The sequence below is a fragment of the Cebidichthys violaceus genome, unplaced genomic scaffold (genome assembly GCF_023349555.1).
Source record: "Cebidichthys violaceus isolate CVI_PGR_0920_01 unplaced genomic scaffold, fCebVio1.0.p SCAF_14, whole genome shotgun sequence".
Lineage (NCBI taxonomy): Eukaryota > Metazoa > Chordata > Actinopteri > Perciformes > Stichaeidae > Cebidichthys > Cebidichthys violaceus.
This window is the reverse complement of record NW_027176307.1, coordinates 14,404,218-14,430,238: the sequence shown is the minus strand read 5'-3', so window position 1 is coordinate 14,430,238 and position 26,021 is coordinate 14,404,218. Positions and strand designations below refer to the sequence as shown.

At 41.3% G+C, this 26,021-nt stretch overlaps 1 protein-coding gene across 10 annotated transcripts; it reads right to left on the bottom strand.

Moving 5' to 3' along the window:
* Positions 1-928: 928 nt before the first annotated feature.
* On the bottom strand, positions 929-25,740 carry LOC137871287 (enolase-phosphatase E1-like). Of its 10 annotated transcripts, XM_068709047.1 has the most exons (37): positions 25,163-25,740; positions 21,739-21,954; positions 19,314-19,439; positions 19,178-19,204; positions 18,283-18,348; positions 17,954-17,980; positions 15,533-17,410; positions 14,856-14,990; positions 14,102-14,296; positions 13,952-14,014; positions 13,616-13,654; positions 12,962-13,003; positions 12,807-12,872; positions 12,513-12,557; positions 12,348-12,398; positions 11,807-11,854; positions 11,617-11,670; positions 11,487-11,534; positions 11,125-11,391; positions 10,835-10,882; positions 10,719-10,754; positions 10,510-10,542; positions 10,313-10,360; positions 10,098-10,148; positions 9,936-9,983; positions 9,788-9,835; positions 9,571-9,618; positions 9,321-9,368; positions 9,118-9,165; positions 8,965-9,012; positions 8,751-8,873; positions 8,601-8,636; positions 8,210-8,254; positions 8,095-8,121; positions 6,361-6,393; positions 5,472-5,516; positions 5,165-5,207 (listed from the first exon to the last, which is right to left on the bottom strand). In XM_068709047.1, exons 1-35 carry the CDS (start codon positions 25,179-25,181, stop codon positions 6,362-6,364), a joined length of 4,179 nt encoding a protein of 1,392 aa, XP_068565148.1. In that variant the 5' UTR covers positions 25,182-25,740; the 3' UTR covers positions 5,165-5,207; positions 5,472-5,516; position 6,361. The 10 variants fall into 10 exon arrangements, with proteins under 10 accessions (XP_068565142.1, XP_068565143.1, XP_068565144.1 ...); XM_068709049.1 differs by lacking the exon at positions 8,095-8,121; XM_068709050.1 differs by lacking the exon at positions 8,601-8,636.
* Between the last annotated feature and the right edge of the window lie 281 nt (positions 25,741-26,021).

The window sequence follows — 26,021 nt, the reverse complement described above, 5'->3', positions numbered from 1 at the left end:
TTTTTGACACTAAATGGCTTTTTTCTGTTTTTCAAAAGGGAAGCTTCCATGAGCAGCGTCAGTTCGTCCGCCCTGAACTCCTCTGAGTCACTATAGCTGTTGTTGTAGTGAAACTGGTACCAACGGCAGACAGTACATGCACCGTATAGATCAGTTAGTCCTTCAATGTTCACATGAAGAGTTTTGTTCCAAAGTGAGGTGACAAAAAAATAAAATAAAAATGTATTTACAATAATGCAACATTATGGAATCAAACTCAAACGCTTTGTCAATGTCTTTATAATTCTGTATTTTCTTGGACTAATAAGATGAATTCTCTCACTGACTTTGACTAATGTTTGATTTATTCCTGCCATTAAAAACCCCCGATGTACTGCTTCCTATCATTCAGTGTTTGTGCTTTGACGATTTGGACACTGAATGACTTTTATTTTATTTTTATTAATATATATAATTTGCTTGAAATGAATGCATACCTTTGAGTTGGTGATATTTCATTTCCACATCACTGTTCTTTGATTGTATAGTTACAGTAGGAGCTGTAGGGGAGACAAGTTATTATGGAAAGCCGGTATATTATAGGAGCAAAAAAAAAAAAGAAACTGTTCAGTTAGCAGCTGTTAAATGTATAAATGTCCTCAAAGACAACTTTCTGAAAATGCATCATGTAAAACGAGCAAAAATAAATATGGACACACGTAGATTTCCCTCTTTTTGTGTCTCGCCGCTTCGCTTACTGTCGCTCTGTAACGGCGACGCAGTGAGGCGGCGCTTTGACGTCGAGACGTAACGAACTGCAGCCGTTTCCTGAACGAAGAGGAAACGAGATCAAAACACTGACGGTAACTGACGATGAATGTCTATTAAAAAGATGTGTTCCAGGCGGCGACTGACTGCCCTCCAAACATCATCAAGGAATCCAAAGACACACGTTTCTGCAAATATTTATTGAAATTCGGACTCACAAAATGCATTCTGGTGATTTCATTCGACGTGTTTCCACGGCAGACGTCCTCAGTAGAGTCCCTCTAGTGCCGCCTCCGGAGAGCAACGGATGAAATTAACTATTATCTACATTCTCCACACAGCATCTGACTGACCTGTTGTGTGAATTACAAAATTTAAACGCGTGTCGCTGTGCTTCCTGTAGATTTACACCATCACTCAAAATCACATCAGAAACATTCGCAAAATAAGTGATCTCCCTAAAAGAACCGAACAACCTCAAAACACATTTGTTCATTGGATCCAATTCTCTCTTCTCACTTCAGCAATTAATCTGTTCTTATTGCAACACGACCGTCATATTTCCCACCGACTTCAAAGTGGCAATCTCGTGGGTTTTCATTTAAATAAATAAGTCGCTATCTGTCTGTCTAACACAGTGGTGAGTGAGCCTATAACCAGAAAGCATTGCAACATTTATGCATCTGCGGTGTTACGTCTGTGGTGACGTTCCCAGAAACAAAGCATGTATCACAGGCTTTCTCCATTTTAACCACACACAAAAAAAATGGAACTGTGCACATAATTCTGAAATATAGCATGTTAGTAAGTCATTTTGGACTCCAGACTGTTAAACGATTATTTTAGTTTTTCACTCACACAGAAATTCTAACTCAACGAGGACTGACATCTTAAGGGTTGGCACTTTAAACCTTGAAACTAATGATTTCATTCACACAAAAAAAAACAAGCCCCATGGCATATTCATTTACACCTTTTTAAAATCTTCACAAAGTCCATTCAAAAGTCGTTTTAAAACATTTACTCCGCAGCTACTGCAGCAGCAGGTTCCTCGTTTCCCTCCATGGGTTCAGAAACCTGGTTTTAAATCCTCCTCAGAGGAAGGTAGCAAACCAACAAATCACCGCGGCATAAACAAGAGTCACATGCTGCGTGATACAAAGCACACATGCAGCTGGTTTCCCTCCTTCTTTGACACACGTGATATAGTGAGTTAATGAAGCAAGCGTTCTATCGGCCTGGTCTCCTAAAAACTCTCGTTCCACGTACGACAAAAAATGCATCGTCGGCAACGATTCCGGGGGAACGTTGAATTCTCCCGAATTACGTTTGTATTCGACTCATCGCAAATACGTTTAATCAAAGTCCTCGTAAGTTCGCGTTGGGGAGGAGGTCAGGGTGGATGGACGAGTCGAAACGTACTCATTTTAAAGTTAAGTAAACTTGTTCATATTGATGAATGCTATGAAATTTGTTGTATACAGTTTACAGATTACATTAGATCATATTTAGCTGCAGCTGTTCGGTGTAATTAGCTGATGTTTCAGGGCCTCCAGACAGCAGAGCAGCCAGGATTCATTAATCAAATAATTCCTCTATAAACAAAGACACCTGAAGTAGACACCGACGCCAGGTGTGTTTTTAAACAGCACACACATGCTCTTGTCCGATCTCCGGCCGTGAAACACGAGGACTCTTCACACTAATTTTTCTCAGGCCCGTTGACCTGAACCCTGCAGGGCCCCAGGCCTATCTTAACTGTATTCACACTTGGACTCATTAACCCCGAGTTTAGATCAAGCCTTCGGGTTAAAATGTTCACAAAATCAGTTCGCCAACAGCCAATTGAGATTGCTTTGGTTCCAACGCACCGGTGATATTAAAGGTGCATTCAGAGTGAACACAAATATCCCAAAGACAAACTCAAACGGGGGCTAGCCGTTGCTGTTAGCATGGTAGCGACGTTAGCATAACGGGAGCTCCAGTTCTCTGTTATCGAGTCATGCAGCTGCAGGGTGAGTGCAAATTCAGAAGCCTTTTCAGATGTTTGAACTGTTTCCTTTGACTTTGCCTCTGAAATTATCTTTGGGTTCAGTCTGAACACGCCTTAAGACTTTCTGGGGGATGACCCTGAAGAGGTTGCGTATAGACCCCGCAACGCAATGATGCTCAGTAAACTGTGGGCTCAAGATACAGACCCACATTATTGCCACACCTCAAACAATCAAGTCTCCGTCCACAAGCTGTTCAACTGTAGGGAAACCGCTGCAGCACACGTTACATCTTAGGAACCGTTAAGTGTGAATAAACTGAACACCACAGCGCGTCTTATCCCAGGATTAAGCCCACAGAGTGAAACACCCTCTTGGTTCTTCGTAGTCAAAGTTCGGTAAGACAAAAAAAAAAAAAAAAGCGAAATTTCCGATAATGCTCAGCAACAAGTTTTGCAGCGTTGTTGTTCGGTGTGCAAAACCGGAGCGAGTGAGGTAACTGAAAAATATGACAAAGTATCCGGCTTTGTAAGTAAGCCGATGATTAACATGACATTGATCCACTGTAGCAGACATCACAGCGTCTCTTTAGTTGGTCACATCGTCATCAGGTTGACCCGTGAAGACTCCCTGTCTCTGAACATGCTAAATAACTGGTGGGCTACAGAGGGTGACAGGAAGTGAGCCCTAAAAACAGGAAGTGAGTCAGCATGTTTTGCACTTCCGGTTCCCTCGTCTCAAAGCTAATGTGTTTTTTTTATTGGGTTTTTGGTTAAAACAAGCTGAAGAGATTTTAACGTTTTGTTCTATGATAAAAAAAAAAACGTGTCAGTAAATGTCCCATTTTTTCTTTAAAAAAGGAAGTTGCTGACTAAGTGTCTAAATAAGACGACTAAACGTCCTCACTAGAACACTAGTCCTCCTTTAGCTTAGCGGTGGAGACGTGAAGTCATGTGACCTCTTTAGCCTAATGTTAGCTTTTTACTTCTGGTGATTTTACTTGCGCTTCAAAAAATCTAAACGGTGGTTTGTTTGACACGGAGATTCTTTTCTGTAATAATCTCAAAATCCAATAGAAAGAAATCTCATTGGCTTTTTTGTGGAGGGAACGAGCGCGACGCTAACTTCCTGTTGGACTACAAGAATACGTCGTCCCTGCGGCTCTATTTATGTCTTTATGACACCAGTTTGAGATCCCATCTGATGCAGAAATATGACGCCATTGATTCAACAAACCGCACTTCATTTAGACAAACAAAGCTGACTCGTCATCCTCAATTCGCAGGTCAAGATTTGCATGGGGAAAAAAAAGAAATGAAACGGCAAAAAATATCAAATTGACATTTAAATTTGCAAGTTTTTAACGGGTCAGTGTCTGGAAGTGTTGATTTAAATAAAGCATGTCTCACAAACTGTAGCGTGTCCGTCAGTTTCATACTCTGAGATGAGCTCACCTTCCTCTTCACTGCTGCCTGATATCAGGTCATGTAGAGGAAGAAGATTCCTCATCATCACTTGACACGTTGGTGAGAGTCACCATCAGAGACAGGGAGGCTGCGTGGATCAAAACGTGGGAGCTCCTGGGATTTGACCCTCCAAGCTAATCTGTTGCAGATGCAGCGAAACACACACCTTGTTACGGTACGCAGGAAATAAAAGAGGATAGAAGCCGTTTTAAGAAGCTCTTATTGTGAAATATGCAGGAAGCCCCTTCAAGTAATATTTAATCCCAGTCAAATAAAAATACAAAACTACTCTGATTCTCTAATTTCTTTAAAGTTTCCTGATCTATATTCCGTTAACATTTGATGCAAAATACTATCTCAGTTTGGAATTTATTGTTATGTTTGTGCGTGCATCAGTTTTGTATTTATTACTATTGTAATAACACAAATGTAGGGTATCAGAGGAAGCTTATGTTAAACCTGACTGCAGAAGTAAAAGGCGTGTACGTTTATTTTATGCCTAAAGTACAAATACAAGCATTATGTACAATATACTTTATGAGTTACCACATGACTGCTTCCTTGATTGGATTTTGTCGATTATTATATTTTATCTATAAGCAAGGCGTGGCGGTGAAGCGTCAGCTGACAAGGAAGATTGGGAATTATCAGCAGGAACCCCAGGAGCTCAACCACACGGAGAGGAAATAAACACATGAATAAATTATAAATTAAAAGATGAAATAGTTCCGTCCACTCGTATCTGTCTGTGGTTTCTCCTTCAGAATTTAAGGACTCCACAGATTTAAAAAACAAACAAACATCTCCTCCTGCTGGACCGGGAGATGCGGTGCTCGTCAGAGGTGAGGTTATTGCCCCGACGCCCTCGCTGCTCTCTGCTGCTGCTCCAACATGGACCTGATCGCAGGGGTCATCATGGCGGGGGACATGGCCGGGGTGAATGGTCGCAAGGGGTACTGTGCATTTTTACCAGGGACGTAAATGCACTGGAAGTATCTCTGACCTGTGGAGACGAGAAGGACGGAGAGACGATTGCTTTTAAACACAATCGGTAAAGAAACGGGGTGACGTCTGGTGCTTATTGTGACTCCTTTGCATCCCAGTCGGCTCGTTTATTTTGCATCACATTCTATAAGATCATCAAATGTTTCCTGTGAGAACCACGCATCTCTAAAAGCTCCTGCTTATTTAGCTGAAGAAGTAGGAGAATATTCTCAACACATAAAGGAGAACAGTTTCTAAAAATGACAATTTCTGCAACTCTTACTCGGTTTCTTCTTTTCCGTTGTGTTGTCATCAATCTGGGTTTCTTCTGTAAGGAATGTGATAAACAACACAGTGTTATATGTTGTCGCTATGCGAGTGTGAGAAGACAAAGGATGACGTGCATGTAAATAGAAAAGAGAGAGAGAAAAAAGGTTTCATTCAGACAAGTTGTTCTTTTGAATCTCCTGTTAAAGTCCAGCTGAAAACAAAATGTAATGTTTCTATGAATCAACATCCTTGGTATTAGAATTGTAATTAATAAACATTTAAATGTAATTTTTCCTCTATCATTACAGATTTAAATTTCCTGACACAAACAGTGAGGAGAAATGAAATTTCAGTTTGACTTTAACTGTGATTTATTCTTTCAAACACTCTGCATGGGACCTTTTTCTATAAACTTTATCAAAAAGGTAATTTTCTCTAAAACACAGACATTTTGAATATTGGTTGGTAGTGTCTATGAAGTGGTGGCGTCTCAAAAGTGAAACCCAAATCCCCCCCAGAAAGCAGCAAATGAAACCTATGAGTTTTACATTTATCCAGAGAGATAGTGTGTCAGACGTTAATATCAGGAAAGTGAAGAGTCACTCGGGGCTGTGGGGGAGTGTTGATTATCCACTGGATGACTCAATAAGAAGAGGACACTAATAACCCAATTTAATGGATTTTGCTTCATGCATTTAATCAATCCGGCAAAGTATTATTGTTGCTGTATTCATCAAAGGCCATAATCTCTTCCGATGACTCGAGGCGCCTCAAAAAGGCCGCTAATCTCGTCTCAATCGGCTCGTCTCATTAAATTCTAATCACTTATGTCGTTAATGTCATTAAAGCCAATTCGTATTGAGTCAACCAGAGGAAAAAGATGGTGGGAATGAAGTGAATACCTTAAGCTTTACAGGAAGCTCTTTTTCCATTCTCTATGAACAACAAGCATAAAGTATAAAACATGTAAACAAATGCTTCTTTAAGTCACCGTCTACAGGTGAATTAGAATGTGTGTGTGTGTGTGTGTGTGTGTGTGTGTGTGTGTGTGTGTGTGTGTGTGTGTGTGTGTGTGTGTGTGTGTACAAATGCTCCTCATTGTTTATTAGTCTTTTATTACTTTATTCCATATTTATTTCTGATATATTTTATCCGTATTTTCTAACTTTTCCGTACTATTTTATGTCTTAGCTTCTCTTTTTTTTTACTTGTGTGATTTTTTTAAACATATTTAATTTGCATAGTTGACAAAAAATGTTCTATATAAAGGATAAAGGACTATGTAACAATATAAATAAAGGACTATGTAACAATATAAATAAAGGACTATGTAACAATATAAATAAAGGACTATGTAACAATATAAATAAAGGACTATGTAACAATATAAATAAAGGACTATGTAACAATATAAATAAAGGACTATGTAACAAAACAATATAAATAAAGGACTATGTAACAATACAAATAAAGGACTATGTAACAATATAAATAAAGGACTATGTAACAAAACAATATAAATAAAGGACTATGTAACAATACAAATAAAGGACTATGTAACAATATAAATAAAGGACTATGTAACAAAACAATATAAATAAAGGACTATGTAACAAAACAATATAAATAAAGGACTATGTAACAATATAAATAAAGGACTATGTAACAAAACAATATAAATAAAGGACTATGTAACAATATAAATAAAGGACTATGTAACAATACAAATAAAGGACTATGTAACAAAACAATATAAATAAAGGACTATGTAAAAAAAAAAATTTAAATTATGTCCATAATGATACAATATATCACACAAGTATAAAAAAAGAATAGATGCAGTACAGATGGAAGTATTGTACAAGTATTGACTCTCCTGTCATTTCACATCCACTCTCTGCAGTAACAGCTTTCTCATCACCTGATCTTACCCCGCCCACCTGCTCACCTGTTTCCCATTTCCCTCATCAGCCTTGCAGCATAAATACCGGCCCATTTCCCCTCGTTCTGTGTCAGATTGTGTAGCTTACGTACACGCTGGGTTTTGCGCCGCAGACCTGACCTCTTTTCTGTCATGTTTGCGTGGTTCTTTGACTAAAACTTTTATCTTGAACACTTGAGTTTTGTGGCTGAACTTTAACCTGACTGGGGTCTAATTAAAAGCACGACGAGCGTGTTTTGCCTTCTCTTGTTGGTCGTGACAAATCCCATGACATGTTCTGTGACATTAACCAATAGGAGCACAGAGTGCCCATCAACCGTTAAGACAAAGGGGAGTGACGTTGGTGCTGCTATAGGTGGAACAGTCACATCGGCCATTTTTTGTTTCTTTTCCAAACACAAAGGACTTTTCTGATTCCTTGATCCTCCGGCTTCGTGACTCCGAACTTGATCTCAGCGCTCCATCTTGAAGGACTAACATGCATCTCAAGGAGCAGGGAGGCTCGCTGGAAGCGTTATAAGCGAGGACGCACCAGAGGCGTATAAAAGAGCCTTAGTTTGTAGTTCTTTGAGAGTTGTTTTTTTTTTTTTTTTATCAACAAAGCAAAATCTTTACTGTCCATGCAAATCATTTATTTTCCACAAACATTTGTTGTGCCATCTGAAGCATAACTTCTGTATACTTTCATACTCACTAGCTTGTGACGGTTGTTTGTCTTCATCTAAAATGTGAGGGGGGGGGGGGGGGGGGGGAAACGATCAAACATCCACATCACGCATTCCATTCACTTTCTGGTTGTGATTCCATACCTTTAGTCTCTTTGACAGATTTCTTCCCAGCCTTCTCAGCTTTGCCTGGGAGAGGAGAGACGAGCCTCATTACATCCTAGCCAAAGGAATCTGTGTAATTGTGGTCTACATTTAATATTCCTGTAATATAATTCTCCTCTCGGAGCAATGCCGCTTGGCGTGTCCCTAATTGGAACTTTATCATGCAGAAAACAGCCCATTTAGTCTCATAATCTGTGACTGTATCTCAAAGAAGTGTGATTTGTCCTTAAAAGATATAGAGGTGGCGTTAGTGGTGTTAAGCGGCGTTACTTAAATACGGAAGTTACGTGACAAATAAATCAACGTTGACTTCTGCTTTCACACGGGACACAAAGAGCGGTCTCCTGAGTGAAAGTCCGGTGTTGCTTACTTTTCTTTTCCGCCAATATTTTTGATCTTGTTTTGGCTAAAATAAAAAGAAATGCAGGTTTCAGAATCGGAGTTCTGCTCTTCCCCACGGGCCATTGAAACCCAAAATGAGTATTTGTGTTGGAGAACATATAACGGTAACCAGTGTTACCTGGTTCAGACGAAGATCTGGCGGGTTTCTCCTCCTTTGCCTGAGATGTTGCATTATCCCTCCTTACAGCTTCTAGTCTTGTTCTCAGTCTGATTGGCTGCGGATGCAGTTCTGGATCTGGTTCTGACAAATCAATACCTAGAGTTCAATTTACACTTGAAACAAGCGAGAAATTGCTAAAATGCCATGTTAGTGAACGTGTTCACAGTTGTACCTCTCTTTGCTGCAGAAGCCTTGACTTTGCTCCTGACGGGTGACGCTTCTGAGAGGAGCAAGAACAATCATATTTTCCAATCATCTTTCCTGTCGCTGACAAAAACTATGATTGCTTTACTGCTAATTAATGCGAATCAAGGTGTGTCGTCACCTGTCTTCTCAGAGGCGGATTTCCTCTTCTGTCGCGCAGCTGCAGGCTCTAAAATAACGAGGAAGGAGTTGTGATCAGTGGCCTGAATCCTTTGTTTTCTGAGTGAAATATTAGCTGCACCTTCACATGTAGGAGCCGGTGGATTAGTTTTCACATAACTTCAGATGTTTCATACTTTCTATGACACCCTAATGATGTTTTACCTTTCTGAGCAGCTGCAGCAGGTTTGCTTTTCTCTTTTACAGCTGGCTCTGTGAAATCAAATGCAACTGACTTAAAGATATCAAATATAAATGAATACAATCCATCTTCACATCATGGTGATAACCTCCATCAGTAGGGCCGTACCCAATAGTTTGACGCTTTGGAAGCTTTGCCTGTTTATAAATATGACGACAGACTTTTGTAGAGCTTTATCTCTCACTCATTACTTATTATTGTAATGTTCATTACCTTTCTTAGCCACTGCAACAGGTTTGGTTTTCTCTTTTACTGCTGGCTCTGTGAAAACAACGATACAAAAACTCAATATATGGAAATCATATTCACAGTATTATGATTATTTCTCAGTCTTCTCGTAAGCTAATATTGTATCTTTTTAAGGAGCTTATATGCTTTTATTTTGTTCATATGAGGTGGAAACTTTATATTCTAATAAAATCTTCATAACCTTTCTTAGTCACTGCAGCATGTTTGGTTTTCTGTTTGACAGCTGGCTCTGTAAAAACAAAGATATACAAATTCAAAGATATGAAATATACATTAATATATTCTGAATGTGAGGTGGAAACTTTATATTCTACTAAAATGTTCATTACCTTTCTTAGGCGCTGCAGCAGGTTTGGTTTTCTGTTTGATAGCTGACTCTGTGAAAACAAACACAACTGTTAAAGATATAAAATACAAATAAACTAAATCTTAAAAGCCAATTTCACATTATTTATGTGACGTAGAAACTGTATATTCTACTGAAATGTTACCTTTCTTAGCCGCTGCAACAGGTTTGGTTTTCTCTTTTCTTACTACTGGCTCTGCAAAAAAAATAAAAAGTGCAGTGTGTGTGTATTTAATTATGATTTAATTGTTGGTCTTAAAATGACAATACAACCACGACCATGCTTCTCTTTTTATTGCATTTGTTAAAAATGAATGAAAAAGAAGATTCCTCAAAATAACCACAGCTATCTTTAATCACCTTTCTTTGCAGCAGCAGCTTTGGTTTTCTCAACGGAAGCAGCCGCATCTAGAATGTTTGGTTGAATTATGTTCACATTATACTGGAGTGTGTAATTGTGTCTGCATATTTACTGCAGAGCGCAGCTCAAATTGCCGTCTGTATTATTTGTAACAACACTTTTTTGAAAACAGCAAATTGCTGTAAACATAAATTACCTTTCTTTGTTTTCTCTCTGGCTGCTGTTGGCTCTGAGGGGATAATCGGAGGGGAATGCAGAGTTAATTTTCAATAATGAATGCATCCATACAGCACATTGTGTCATTGTACGTCACTGTTTAATGCTGCAGTTGTCGTTATTTACTGAGAATCCTCCAGTTTACCGACATAATTCGACATTGAGTGGATCTGGAGACGCACACGGTACCTTTTTCTGAATCGGCAGCCTTGGGTTTCTTTGCAGCTGGAAAATATTCCGTATTGATTATTGTTCACAGCATTAATTAAGAGAAAAGGAATGTGTGAGTTTAACAAACAAGCTACCTTTCTTGGTGGAGGCAGCCTTCACTTGTTCCTCAACGCTCTCTGGTTCTTTAAGAGAGAAGACTTTGTTGATTTGAATTAAAAATGAACATGAACTATTTTTATACCTTGTGCATCCCAGCAGATCAAAGATATAAAGAATACAATCTTCAGATTATCAGATAAAAGGTTATTTCTTAAACCATTTTTTAATAACTAAATATAAAATTATAAAGGTTTTATATATCTTTGAGGTACTGAATAAGAAGGATAAAGTGAGTCTCGGGTCTGATTGACTCGTCTCCTCTCACCCTGGACTGGAGCTTCAGTCGGCTGAGCTTCAGCAGCTGGAGTCTGGATCTCCGGCTGAACGGGAGCCTCTTGCTCCGTGGCTTCTGGCTGGGCCGGGTCACCCGTTGGGACCGGCTGCGCTGGCTCCGCGTGAGGCTGCATCACCGGCTGCATCGGTGGATACGGTTGGTACTGCCCGTAGAGCGGCTGCATCGGCTGCTGCTGGTAAAGCGGCGGCAGTGGTCCGGGATGGACGGGGTGAGCGGTCAGAACAGGAGCAGAGGGAGCTGGGAAAAGAAATGTATGATGTGTCCATACAAATGAAAGGAAATAGTCTTTTACTGATATTATACACTTATAGTAAATATGACAACATAAATACCTGACATGGTCGGAGGAGGGTACGGGTTGTCTGTGACGATGTGATGAACTGGAAGATAAATATATATTTTGAAGCAGGTCGTAGCTTTAAGATCAGATGTGTGCTTCCCCTGTAGGACGACTTTACTCACCGTACCAGCCAGGTGGGGACGGGCAGTAGACCGGTGCCGGTCTGCAAGGGCCAACTGAAACAGACCAAAGAAAGTGTATGTAGCTTTGCATACTCGTGTCCCTCCAGAATAAAACATGCAAATAAATGTATGAATACTAATTATACATGTTTTATTTACTTTTGTAATGATGAAATCAAATGTCTTTTACCTTCTTGTCCAGATTCTGTGACCTCTTCTTGTTTTTTGGTCTCTGTCTCTGTCAAAGGAAAAACAACAGCTGTCATTATTATCTCCACCAGGAGATTATGTATTCGGCCTTATGTGTGCGTGAACGCTTGCCGTGAGTGTCTGTCCACGGCTAATCTCACACACTACTTGACCCATCGGCTTAATATTGTTTGTGCTCATTTATAACTGCATGCTTAAGGACCTCTGCATGTACAGTGTGTGTGTGTGTGTGTGTGTGTGTGTGTGTGTGTGTGTGTGTGTGTGTGTGTGTGTGTGTGTGTGTGTGTGTGTGTGTGTGTGTGTGTGTTATTTTTATCCACCACCGACCCAAAATGGTTTCAACCGCTCTGACGTCAGCGTAAACCATTAATAATTATAAATGTTATCCTGTTACATTGTTATAGTCATATATAGTGGTTATTTGCATAAAAGCCCTTGATTCTGAATAAAAGATTTATATTTTTATTGATTAAAAAGAGATCTTGGAATAAACAGTCGTATGTATGTAGAGTTTTTCTTACCTGAATCATGGGTCTTAGGACTCCCTGAGGCTTGTGCTTTGCGAGATTTTGCTGAAAAATAAAACAATAATCTTGACAAAGTTTACATCTACAGTACAATACTTTGGCTCTTATCACAGAATGAGTGCAAATGTGACTTAATAGTGTTTCCATTCATCCACTTACTTTTTTTGGGAGTCTTGGGAGTCGGAGTCTTTTCCACTCTCTTGGCTTTTTATTGGAATTTAAAAGAGAAAACATCCCATTAATGGAAATTGTGACAGAAACAGCTGCTGGAAAGTATTCAACGTCAATTTAAAGGAATATTTCAACATTTTGGGGAATGCCCTTTCTGGCAGAGAAGATTGATACCACTCTCATTTCTGTACAATACATATGAAGCTAGCTTAGCTTAGCATAAAGACTGGAAACCTCCTGATTCACATAAGAGCGTGTTATACCCGTAGTAAGTGGGCGTACCTCTGAAAGGAGGAGGAAGTCTCCTGATCCTCCTGATTGGCTCCAGAACTGAAATTCTGGGCAGAGCTGTATGCAACATCATGATTAATGTATCGCATCACGGTAAGAACAATTGCACTCATCGAGACAAAGGTGGTGTAAAGATGGTGCGTTACCTTTCCTTGTGGGCTTTTCGACGGTCTTCACAGCTTCACGATCTTAAAATTAAATAAAAATTAGAATTACAAACGGATACTTCGAAAGTTAAAGGATCTTTATACTTGCATACTAATGCTCCATCACAGTTATCACTAGCTTTACACCGTGAAATATTCGACTGTAGGTTTACAGTAAATTAATGGTGACTAGTTGCATTACATTCACAGCATGTTACTGTGACATTTTACAGTACATTACAGTAAAATCAAATCTATATACTGTGACTTCACTGTCAGTTATGGCATCAAAATACTCTGATGAAGCAGTATGTTGCTGTAGAATTACAGCATTGAACTGTGATTTTACAGAAAAAGTACCCATCAGATTATTAAGACAGTATGCAGTATACTGTGGAATGACAGTATAGTAATCAAACAATGCCTCACACAGTTCAAACTCACATTCCCTGTAATAGTCCCTCTCACATTGATCTGAGTACAGCATTGTGAAATATCACAGTTAAAGCCTGTAAAACTCTCAGTCCAACCTGCTTCATTAGCAAATATTTAGTTTGAATTTAGAGATGTGGGTCGCTCAAAAACCCCAAAACATTTACTTTATTATCATATATATATATATACTTCAATAAGGATCCCTTCCGTCATAAGTACCTTTTCTCCTTCTCAGAGCTGAAACTCTCCTCGGAGCTTCTGAAAACACAAACATGAGATCACAGACTTAAAGCTGCAAACTGCAGCGATGTGCTTCTGCAACAGGCAGACTATGAAACTTCACCAGTTAATTATGAGCATTAAGATCATTATTTGTAATAGAGATGTTGTGTTTAAATATGTAAATGAGGCATTATCTAATGGTAGGATGCATTTACAGATGCAAAAGTAGGAACACAAACACCTAAATGTGTGTTTTGGGTGTTTTTCCTTCCACTAGTCTTTGACCCAAATCTCTGAATTGACCAGTGCATGAAGAACAATAGTGTCTCAAACCTTTTTTGTCCTCGGTCTTGCCGGCGGACTCTTTGGCCTTTGCAGAGTTCATACAGGGACACACTGAAACCACAACGCGCACACAGGTGACGTGACAGTGGAGGTAAACGTGACGTCAAAAGCTGACCGATTTGTCTCGGGCTCTCTGACCTGCCGGCTCTGTCTTTGGCGCTCCTTCCTCCGGTTCAGGCACGGGTTTGATCACGTCCACCGTGGCCTTCTCGTCACCGTCGTCGCCGTCTTCGTCCTCCTCCTCTTCGTCTTCAGGCTCGTCCACAGCTTTCTTTAGTTCAGCCGTCGGCTCGTCGTCCTCGTCGTCCTCGTGAGCGGCAGGATGACCGGCGGCTGAGGGTGAAGACAGCGGCATTAGTTTAGCATTCATTGGTGAGGAAACTTGTGTAATAAGTTTGGTTTAATGGAGACAAGTGTGCCCATGTTTTGATCTTTAAATCAAATTAAAATAAAGAAAAATATATGCAAAAATTATATTGGTTTTTATTTCATTTTACATGATTCTATTTGCACCAATTTGAGGATTGTGGGTTTATTTTTTGCCCAGTATTGAACCGTAGACTGAAGAATTAATTATTATTTATTAAACATTTAATTTGCTAAATTATGTCTAAAAATACAGAAAGGCTGCAGAACTTCAGATGTTTCTTAATAAAACAAGGTTTAATGCATAAAACAAATGTGTTTGACTAATGTATTATTTTAAATAATATTATTTTGCATTGTAACTGTTTCACTGCTACTAAATTAAAGAAAAATGTGAATTTTGATATTATTATTTACTTCATATTTCCTTAAACAACCGTACTTTACTTAAAGGAAGTGTTTAACGAGTTTGAATTATTATTTTCGATGTCTTTGAAACAGGTAATAGTGGATGTGTGATTCTCACCAGTTGTTTCTGCTTCAGCCTCCTCGGTCTCCTCTTCATCGGCAGCCTGTTTGACGTCCTCGTCCTCGTCTTCATCCTGGTCTGCCTCAGTCTTTACCGCCTCCTCCTGGACACTGAACGCCGCTGCAGTGGCAGCTCCAAATACACAGTGTTAATTACAAAGCCAGTGAACTCAAACGACTTTTATCTGTATTGTGATATATACGTGATATATACTGATGCAATATCAATATAATAGGCTCTAAATTAATATATATATATATATATATATATATATATATATATATATATATAGTAATAATATTATTACTGCTATCATTAGCACTGCTGTTATTGTGAATACATTTTTTATTTGATTTAAAAAGGCACCGTAACAGTCGAATAAAAAGACATATGTATCTTATAAAATGTGAATAAAAAACATAATAAATATGCAGAAAATATTACGCTACTCATCCACGCTTCTCCTTTTCCATAGTATATTATTGCTGTGATATATAATTAATGTTGATATATTATCGACTTGGAAGGATGTTTCAGCTGTTGACATTTTCTTTGTTTGATGTCCATAAAGTTAATTTGAATGGACACCTGCCAGCCAATCAGAAACAAGGATTTTCTTTGGCTACAAAGTCTAAAGTAAAAAATAAAAAGTAATCAATAGTTCTGGACTTTACCTGCTAGCATGACTTCATCAACATCGTCGTCATCATCGTCGTCTTCTTCTTCGTCGTCGTCTTCTTCATCCTCGCCTTCTTCATCCTCGCGACCGAAGGACTCAGATACGACTTCTTTATCATCGTCGTCTTTTTCAACATCAACAAACGTTTCTTTTTCGTCTTCCTGGTCTAAGTTGAACTCAAATGAGCTGGTATCGATGTCTTCGTCATCTTTATCCTCATCGTCGTCGGTTGTGTCATAGGAGATGTCTTCACTGAAGACGGTCTCCTCGTCTGTTTGGAGAGCGACATCGTCGTCGTCGTCTTCATCGCCCAAGACTCCGCTGTCGGTGCTCTCAAAGGGAGGGAGTTCCTCCTCCTCTTCCTCCTCCTTGTCGCCGTCGTCATCGATGTCTTCTTCGGTGACATCATCGGGTTTGTCGTCGTCATCGTCGAGGTCAACGCGGACGTCTTTGTCCAGGTCGAAGTCAAGGTCTTTGTCGCTGAGGTCACTGTCCTCCTCATCATCTTCGTCGTCCGCAAAGTGCTCGGAGGAGGCGACGGAGATGTCCTCGTCTGATAGGTCCAGATCATCATCATCATCATCCTCCTCGTCTTCGGCAACTTTGAGGTCCTCGTCCAGGTGTTCGTCATCATCTACGTCGTCATCATCTTCCGCAACAGGTAAAGGCGGAAGACCTTCTTCTTCAGCTAGTTTATGATCTTCATCATCTTCATCATCCTCACTGGCTGCAAGAACAGGAGGAAGATCGAGCTCCAGGTCGTCATCGCTGTCTTCTGCGACGACGTCGTCGCTATCAGATGTAGCGACACCCTCCGCTAATTTGTCATCTTCGTCGTCGTCTTCGTCCCTCTCGTCGTCCTCCTCCTCTGAGGTGTCAGTGAACGCATCGTCACTGGTATCGTCTTCGTCGTGTTCGTCTTCATCTTTTTCGTCATCTTCATCGGGCAGGGCTACGTCTTCGTCACTGTCTTTGACGTCAACAGGAGCGTCAGACTCGGAATCGGGAGACACCGCCGACTCTTCATCCTCAGAAGTGGAGATAGGTTCTGGAGACTCTTCATCATCATCTTCATCTTCATCCTCAGCATCAGCGGCTGCAGGTTCAGACTCTTCAACATCATCTTCATCAGCAGCATCTGTTTGCTCTTCTTCTTCCTCATCATCATCATCATCATCTTTGTCAGCGTCAGCCTCTATCTCTTCATCTTTATCGTCATCATCTTCATCTTCATCAATTTCATCTGCAGCTGCTTCCGGTTCCTTCTCTTCTTCCTCGTATTCATCCTCGTCTTTCTCCACCTCAGCAGCTACCTCCAACTCCTCTTCTTCCTCCTCCTCCTCCTCCTCCTCTGCCTCCACCTCCTCCTCCTCTTCCTCAGCAGCCGCTTCAAATCCCTCTTCTTCTCTTGACCCTTCTTCTTCTCTCTCCTCCTCCTCCTCCTCTTCAACTCCTTCTGCGGTTTCCTCCTCCTCCTCCTCCTCCTCCTCCTCCTCCTCCTCTTCAAATTCATCTGCCTCTTCCTCCTCCTCCTCCTCCTCCTCCTCCTCCTCCTCGTCTACAGCTTCTGCTCCCTCCTCTTCTTCTTCCTCTTCTTCTTCCTCCTCCTCCTCCTCCACTCCTTCCTCCTCCTCCTCTTCATCAGCTTCTTCCTCATAATATTCTTTATACTGCTCATCATACTCCTCTTCATAATCCTCATCATAGTCATCCTCATCCTCCTCCTCATCCTCCTCTAGTTCTTCCTCCTCTTCTGCATACTCTTCCTCCTCCTCCTCCTCTTCCTCCCCTGCAGCCTCCCCTCCTTCTCCTTCGTCGTCTCCCACCTCTTCTTCGTCCTCCTCCACAACTTCAATCACTTGCATCCCTATAACTGTAAGAAACACCTAAATGTAATTCTAACTATGAATGTAATAATGTTTAATTATAACGTAAACAAATCAATAAAGCCGTTACAGCTGCGTCACCAATCAGATATCAGTTATGTTACCTCTGGTGCTGTTATGGAGGGATTTGATTGCTCATTAATAATGTCTATGTTTAACCAAACCTTAAGACACACCAACTTAACGCCGGACAACATGATCATTCATTTTGAATCATGTTTGTGTCAACCTGATACATTTCAATCCAATATTCCTTTATCTCTGCTTTTGGTGTGAAACATCTGTCACTTTTAGCTGCTAAATGCTCAACTATGTCGCCCAGCTGGTCTCTAACTGTGTAGTATAGTTTTACAGCTTTTTTTTTACTAAAAACGACGCTCTGAGACAATGAACTTAAACTCACTACAAAGCGCCGTGAAACCGAGCTGCAGAATCGGGTAGTAAAGTAATCTCTGAAGATGCTAACAGTTAGCTTGTGAAGTTAGCTTCCGATCGACCTATCGCGGCTGAAACATTGAGAGGTCTCCTACCTTTACTTCGGGAGGGTAGAAATTCTCCTAGAACACAGAAGGAGAAAATGTTAATCGGCAACTAAACCAAACTGCACATGTAACAGGATCAAGCATGTTGCTGTTTGGATGCTAATTCACACGAAGTAGAGTTTTAATAGAATAGTGTATTAGCTCAGTGGAAGCAGTTAGGGAGAAACAGACACGCTTCGTATCAGAAAGGTTATTAGGGCAGCAGATCAATGAACACCTTTTAAATATAGTATTACTGCCGTCATTACTGTTACAAGGGTGAGGGACAGGATGGATTGTATCCACACGTTCATGGACAAATAATAATCATAAAGTACCTTTTGCTTTCTTAATCTTCACCTCCACTTCCTCCTCCTCCTCCTCCTCCTCCAACCATGTAGAATCTTTGAGATCGTTCATACATCAAGTTAGCATGAAGCTCCGTAATAACAATGCCCCCAGTCCCTCAGCCACACGTGTTATGTACCTCTATGTCTATGAAGGTAGTCCTGCAGCGGCATCATTATCCATCTTTAGGATTTTCACCCTTTGAATTCAGTTCATTAGATCTTATTCGCCACCGCTAAGGCCTTTACACATCGGGATTGGGACGAATAAATAACACGAAAATGCAACATTTGCAACTGTTGCAGCATTTTTATAATGAAAGGTTCGAATAGATTTGTGCAGGATATGTCTCGGGCTTTTATTGTGAAAGTTAAGAATGTAAAGAGTGGATCTGCTTTTGAAAGGATTAGTAAAGTTCGCTGTAATGGTTTGTAAGATGTTGCTGTGTACACTATAGTGGACATATTTTTGAATACGTCCCTTCCGCACAACGCAATTAGTTAATGCCTTTATTTTTGTTGTGCGAAAGCTCAGAAAAATCAACCTTTTATCGGAAGAACTTAGGTCATTTTCAAAAAAACATTTCCAAAAATATATTGAGAATTACAAAACGCCCCCCTGGTGTGTAAAGGCCTTTACAAATGAGAAAATATCGCCTCATGAAGTCAAGTGAGGTCAAATTTGCAGTACATGTGCGGTTACGAATTGCATTTAAAGCAACAAAATCCCTTCTGTGAGATGTTTGCTTGAGAGTACGCATTTGCTGGAAGTACAATATAAAGATCAGCTCATGTAACGCGGCGCAGCATGTACATGGCATTCACAGCGGCGAGCGAGACTGCAGCACACAATGATGACCGCAGCAGGAAATGCATCGGTACAAACCTTTTTTTCTCACCGCGTAGAGATTTCCTAGGAAAGAGGAAAGAGTCAAAGTCATAATTTAGAAAGCTCGGCTTCTCTGAGCTTGGTGAGACGCGTGCACCGCTCTGCTTCTCAACCACGTTCACACTGACCGTACCTTCGTCGTCTTCAGGAGCGACCAGGTTGGTGACAAATTTCAACATGGCATTGATGGCGTTCGCCGATTCGTCCACGGCGTCGTTCACCACCTTCATGGGGTCTGAGCCGATCTTGCTGAGGCCTCCTGGGGAAGCAGGGACAACGAACACAGTCATCTGGTTGGATGGAAGTCGCTTTTCCTGGTTGTTTCTCCCAAATCTCCCAAAAAAACGTATATATAATCCAGTTCCAGTAACGGTTTCTGTGCTTTTACTCAAACATTTCCTCAAAGCAGACGATCATCTGCGTTGAGGAAATCTAAAGCACAGGGTTAAACTGTGGGGGGGGTTACAGGAGCTGAATCTGGATTTCAGGAATTGATCAATATTCTGTTGGGAACAAGCATCACCCACCTTCCAGTTTAACCGCAGCCAAAGGCCTATACTGTACACATACTGCTGTGCAAAAAGCATTTCAAAGAACTCACATTGACCCTCTTTCATCAAGTTATTACTCGTGGCTTCTGATCTGATTCTTCTCATCACATTTAATTTAGCTTCATGCTGAACAGACCGGGAGTCTCCCAGTGATGAAGGAGGTGCAAACACTTCTGAAACATGGTTCCTTTTGTCACTCAGGGCAAGTTAAAAAAAGATCTGAACCATTGGAGAAAGCTGAATATTGTTCTCCTTATTAGGACATTAATAAGTACTGGATGTTATCTCTGTCTCCAATGCGTTGTTCGTCAATTAACTTACACTCGGAGAATAGATTTAGCATATTTCAAAGTTTTTCTCCGAGCCCTGACTGCAACCAGGTCCACGCAAGAAGCCATCAGGCAAAATATAAAGGATGTAGAAAAAGAAAATATAGCATTCAAATGCATTTCAAAGGCAGAGATTTCAGATGAGATTGATTTATGATATCTAATCAAGCTCACCTGAAGCAAATATTTAAAATGTGGTTTTTCATTCTTTACACCCAATAAAGTCAACATAAGAAATAAGAGGTAAACATGCTAGAGAAATTAAAAACATCACAAATATTTCTTCTACACAAACTAAACTGATCACAACATTGAGTACATCTGGAATAGAATACTGTCAGCATCAGACAGAAATGCAGAAGCTTGCTCTGTACTCTGTGAAGGACCTTGTAGCATTGATAGCTTTTATATCAGCAGTCAAAGTGAGACCATTAGTAGTTTGTATCAGCGCCTTAAGAAAAAGCTTCCAGCCTGAGGAGGAGGAGGAGGTTAGTAGCAGATAAGGTGCCTTGCCTCTACGGCCTGAATCCTTTAAAACCTTCCTGACGACAGGAGGTGGCCGACCTGGTTGGATGAGAAACACAGCGGCAGTAAGCAAAGACATTGAACAGAGTGGCGATGAAGGTGACGAAGGTGATGATAAAGACGCCTGTGACATCGTTACGTGAATTTAAATTAATATTGTCAGGAAGAACAAAAGAGAAGTTGATATTTCTATTGATATCAACCGATTTGTCGTCCTTTGTTTTAAGGTGGAATTGTGAATATGAATGATATTTTATTATCGATATATTATAGTCTACGTTCTACCTGTTGGTTTTGCTACGTTATTCCAGTTCCTTGCAGGACTTTCTACCAGTTTACAGTGAGAATCATAATTATTTAGGAAATGAAGGAGGAATAAAGTCAGGTGTTGATGTTGAGGTTAGAACATTGAGTGGAGGTGAACACGACACACATGAATGAAGTTTTAATGCTGTGAGGAGAAATGGAACCAATGCTTGCAGCTTAGTAATGCCTCTGTTACATGTGAACAAGTTATTAGTGTTTATACACAGGATATACTTCAATGTGCTGCACAGGAACATTAAGATAGATAGAGAGCACAAACAGGAAGAGAGAGAAAGATACAAAAGACAACATTCATGATCAGACACAATATATATCTAACAATTTATAAAAACGTTTCTCCTTCTTTTTCTCTTCTGAAACTAAACCTAAAATCCTTGGAAATGTTTAAATCAAACCTAAAGATCTGTAAGTCCAGTCCAAAGCCTTTAGAACTCCGTCCTTGTACAACATATTGCTCCAATAATTTGCACGTTGCCGTACAAAACCGATCTGCTTTCAATCTCTAACCAAATGTGCATTTCTAGAGTTATATATTACATCACACTGTAGCCTGGAGGCTAAACTTGACACCCTGTTTTTGCGGCAAACACTGCCCAAAAAGCCGATGAAGCAGAGTCTCGTATCGAGTTCAGATGTCATGTCAGAGCCAGAGTCGGCCCACATTTGGGGCCAGAAGAGAGCAGAGTCGGACTGACTTGGCTGATATAAAATATGTATGTTTCGTGAGATCCACCCGGGAGTTTATTCAAACCTGTTTCTGAGACCGAGGAGCTGAGACGCCACAATAACCAGAAGTGCAAATGAACAGCGGACACCCTGTCCTTACCTGAAACGGTCTTGTAGTCCATCAGGTCAAACATGATGACAAAAACACAAGACCACGTAATGATTAGAGCCAGAACCAAGATCCAGGCTAGCGGCGAGCTGAAGGTAGAGTGGAGGTCATCCGTGAACGTCTTCTTGGGCCCTCGCGCCGCCGCCGCCGACCCGGCGTCTACGTTCTTGCCGTCGATGACCATGGTGGTGGTGGTCGAGGACCGCGCTGAGGAGCGAAGACACTGTGATCAGATCAGGAGCTGTGTGCCGTCGTGCAAAAGTAGCAATACTACAGTGTAGAAAATATACCTGTTAAAGTAAAAAGTCCTGCATTTAAAATCTTACTTGAGCCAAAACACCAACGAATCAGCAACACATCGCATAAAAGTACTCGTTGTGCAGAATGGCTAATTGAATTGCTTGTATACAATGAAAGGGGAGGAAGTGTCTTCCTTAAGAAGTGTTGGTAGGAAGTGGAGCGAGTAGCATTTGTGGTCAAAAGGTCAAATGTCTCTCCCCGGTCCTGCAAGGTCTTGTTATTACAGCCAAAGGGGAACCAGACGACAAGTACTGAGCCTGTAGCGCTGCTAGTGGATTACAGCTTTGTCAGTTAAACTCAGTCACAGTGCGGCTGCTACAGTGCTGTCACTGTGGTTGTGTTAGTGACGCTCAGGCCACCTGTCGGCTCTCTTCAGCTCCCCGTTGGCAGCGACTGAAGGTTTCTCCATTACTGCTGACTCGGCCGCATTCTAAACACACACACACACGCACACACACACGCACACGCACACGCACACACACACGCCTGTGTCTAACCACATTACTCTGCATGACTCCCAACAGGTCAGCTCATATACGAGTGATGACGACACGCAAAAACCTCCCGGCGGCTGCGGTGGGACGGTTGGCGTGTTCCTCTTACAGTTTAACAGTTAGCATGCTAGCTAACCAATGCTAACAAACGAAATACCCATCAACAAGGTACCCGTGGCCATCCACTGACATGTTATATTAGCTCACACACTCGATGAATACACACACATATAGAGATTGCAGTCCCATTGCTTTTGACTTTTGAGGAAGAAGAAGTTTATTTTAGTCACAACTGATGAGGCTCCCCTGTTGCGGAGGCTGACAGTTCACCCAGGACATTGCAGTAGTTGTTGAGTAAGAGAGCTTCACATCCTCTTACAGGCTTCTACGGATTGGGTTTGATCACGTACAGCACCGTCCTCCTGAGCACTCGCTTCTCCATTCAGTCATCAGACCCAAACCACGGCTTTTGACTAAGAACGCTGACTGGTCAATCCATCCGAGACTTCGGTCCACGGTCCATCATTGCTCCGTGGCCGTCTTGCTGAATATATTGTTGTGGTTTTTGTGTTCCAGGTTTTTCTCATGTTTGGCTGTACTAAGGTGAAAATAAGCTCTCCGACCCCTCTTCTAATGAACCACTGAAACCTTCACGCCTTTCAAAATCTTAATGTCCAGATTGTCATAAGACGTCCTCGTAGTGAGCACTTTTTGGACATTATCACTGAGCATTAAAACATTAACCAGCACTCTTTTTTTTTTTTTAAAAACCCAACTCTAAATGGTTTTGACCAGCCGTCCGTGGACGAGTCCTCCTTTTATGGCTGACCTGTCTCCGCACTGTGGATGACATTTCTGTTGCTGGTATCCATGACCGCTGGGCTCAGAGCGGTCATTAGGAGCTCAGAAGACAGAGGCAGTGCGGCCTTAACGTTTCCTTAATGAGCTGCACAGAGCTGCACGGAGCGCAGCCGAGGCCGTGACGACCCGGCTGGTTGAGCGCGGCGTTGCTCATAATAATCAGGTCAGGTCTCCAGGTCTCTGACTAGCATAAGGGTTGTGCATTTCTGCTGTAATGTTAGTGGTGACACTGCAGACTGTCCGTTTAGAGCATTTAGGATCCAATAATGAGTATGAGGAAACACTCTTCTATTTTACAATCACACATTTAGATTGTTCTCTGCCTCACAAACATAAACTCACTTATGGACCATTTCCATAGCAGACACGTTGTAAACAACACACTCGCTGTCAAAAACTACATGAGCAACTATATATTCAATACTTTTTGAAAGGTCTTGTAAATGGAAATGCATGGTAGCGTCAGCGCATTTAATATTTACGCAGCAAAATCAAGCTAGAAGATGTAATAAGTTTACTTTCTGATAGAGAAGCCAAGTGCAATTTCCCAGTAAAATCTTATTGTCTGTGATCATGAGTCCCAAAATATCAGGTTTTGTTATCTTGACTTAACTGATTGGACTCAATTACCTCAAGACGCCAAATTGTTCTCATGTGTTTTTAAGCACAGAATTCTGAGATTCAAATAATAATGTTATTTCTAACAGGATGATGGGATTCCATATTTTACAGTCTGCATGAGTCAGTCCTCATGGCCCTACAAGAGTGAGGAGAAACCCTGTAGAGGAAGACATCGACAATTCTAGAGAATAAAGCACGCATGTGTCTTATGAGGTCTTCAGAAGTTAACATAAAATGTTTTGTGTTTCCATCTGTGACATGTTGAAATGTCTGTTGTACAAGATAAAGAACTTAGTCCCACAATATCATGAAATTGTTCCCAAAGATAATAACTTGTTCCTACAGGAGAGGAATATCACCTCTCTGAAATGTTGATGCTGTAAAAAACACTTCTCTGTGTGTGTGTGTGTGTGTGTGTGTGTGTGTGTGTGTGTGTGTGTGTGTGTGCGTGTGTGTGTGTGTGTGTGTGTGTGTGCGTGTGCGTGTGTGTGTGCGCATGGGCATATAATGAATGTGATGGACATTTTTCACTGGTAGCTATGTGAATGCTGCTCGGGGGAACCTCAAAGCCTGCAGCCATCTACAGTCACCACAACTGTGGCCTCTGGGACACATGCACATTCAGAAGTTCAGCACACACACACACACACACACACACACACACACACACACACACACACACACACACGCACACACACAGAGCAACTGTTTCAGTTGTCACTTTAAATGATTTGCTTTATTCTCAACTGTTTACTTTTTGTCTTTCAATAAAGTTCCTCCATGAATTAGATACTGACGCTCAAACACAAGGTGTTACTACGACCAGCCTCCCCGACCAAAGCACATAACAGCCTCTTCAGTGAACGGTTACATGGAACAAGAAGTCCAGTGTTGATGCTGACTGATCCTATACAGCCCTGCAGATGTCACAGGGGTCTTAAAGCTGCATTACAAATAGCAGACAGATACATGATAGCGCCATATTTTTAGATACTTCCAATCATGAAACTGCCCTACACACCAGACAGCAAAACATAGACGGACAAAACAAAACACACCGAAAGAGCTTCATCTATCTGTACAAAATGTCAGGCGGCCTTTTGTGTAATCAGGCGCTGAAGTTGAATAATGTACTTTACCTTCCACTGATTCAGTCATAGCTACAGAACGGTAAATCCTTTGTGCAGATTAAGTCGCCATGAAGACAAATATGTGTGGTAGATCCTCAACTCCTCTGCGCGTTTTTCTTTTTAAATCCCAGTGTTTTAATTCCAATCCAGAAACGTCACGTGAACGTTTTCACATTCTCATTTGTCAAATCTGCGTTTTGTTTAGTTTTTTCCAAAAGTCAGACGCTTTTTTTTCACGGGTCCATAAAGTGCCAGGCCGGTGGGGAGACGGACAGAGACCAAGTTGAGGTGTCTTTTGCCCTTTGCCTGGTTGGTGCTGTGGTCGTTTCCCCTCCCCTCTACCCGCTCTGACAGAATTAGATCGACCACGGGGACCGACGGCCGATGGAAGGGAAACAGAGAAGAGAGAGCCTCAAGGTAACTTTATCCCACCAGCACAGTGCTGCTGCTGGAGCCACGTGACCACAGTGTGGACATTTCTTTCACACTGCTAAATGATCAATCCTATTTGTTATTCTCTCCTTTTTGATTGGTCTGAATAGAAGTCTGAATCTACTCAGTGCTGGTGTTACATTCACGCCACGTTTCTGAGCCTCAGGCCCCCGAGAGTTATTCTTAGAGCGGCTCGCTGGTATTCTGCTTTGCCTTTTTAGGCCAGAGGCGTGACCTTAACACCCCATCGCTCCCAGCCCCCCCCCCATGTTAACTAATCCCCCTCCTCCAGACGCCACCGCTCACTGCAGAGCTGTCATCAAGTAGAGAGAGAGAGAGAGAGAGACAGAGAGAGAGAGAGAGAGAGAGAGAGAGAGAGAGAGAGAGAGGAGGGAGAGAGTGAGAGGGAGAGAGTGAGAGAGAGAGAGAGACAGAG

Coding starts and splice junctions, on each gene's coding strand:
- LOC137871287 (XM_068709041.1), bottom strand. Junction 19,440..21,738: donor GGACTACAAGACCGTTTCAG/GTAAGGACAGGG, acceptor CTGCTTCCCCAG/GAGGCCTCAGCAAGATCGGC. Junction 10,361..10,509: donor CAGAGAGAAAACAAAGAAAG/GTAATTTATGTT, acceptor CAAACATTCTAG/ATGCGGCTGCTTCCGTTGAG.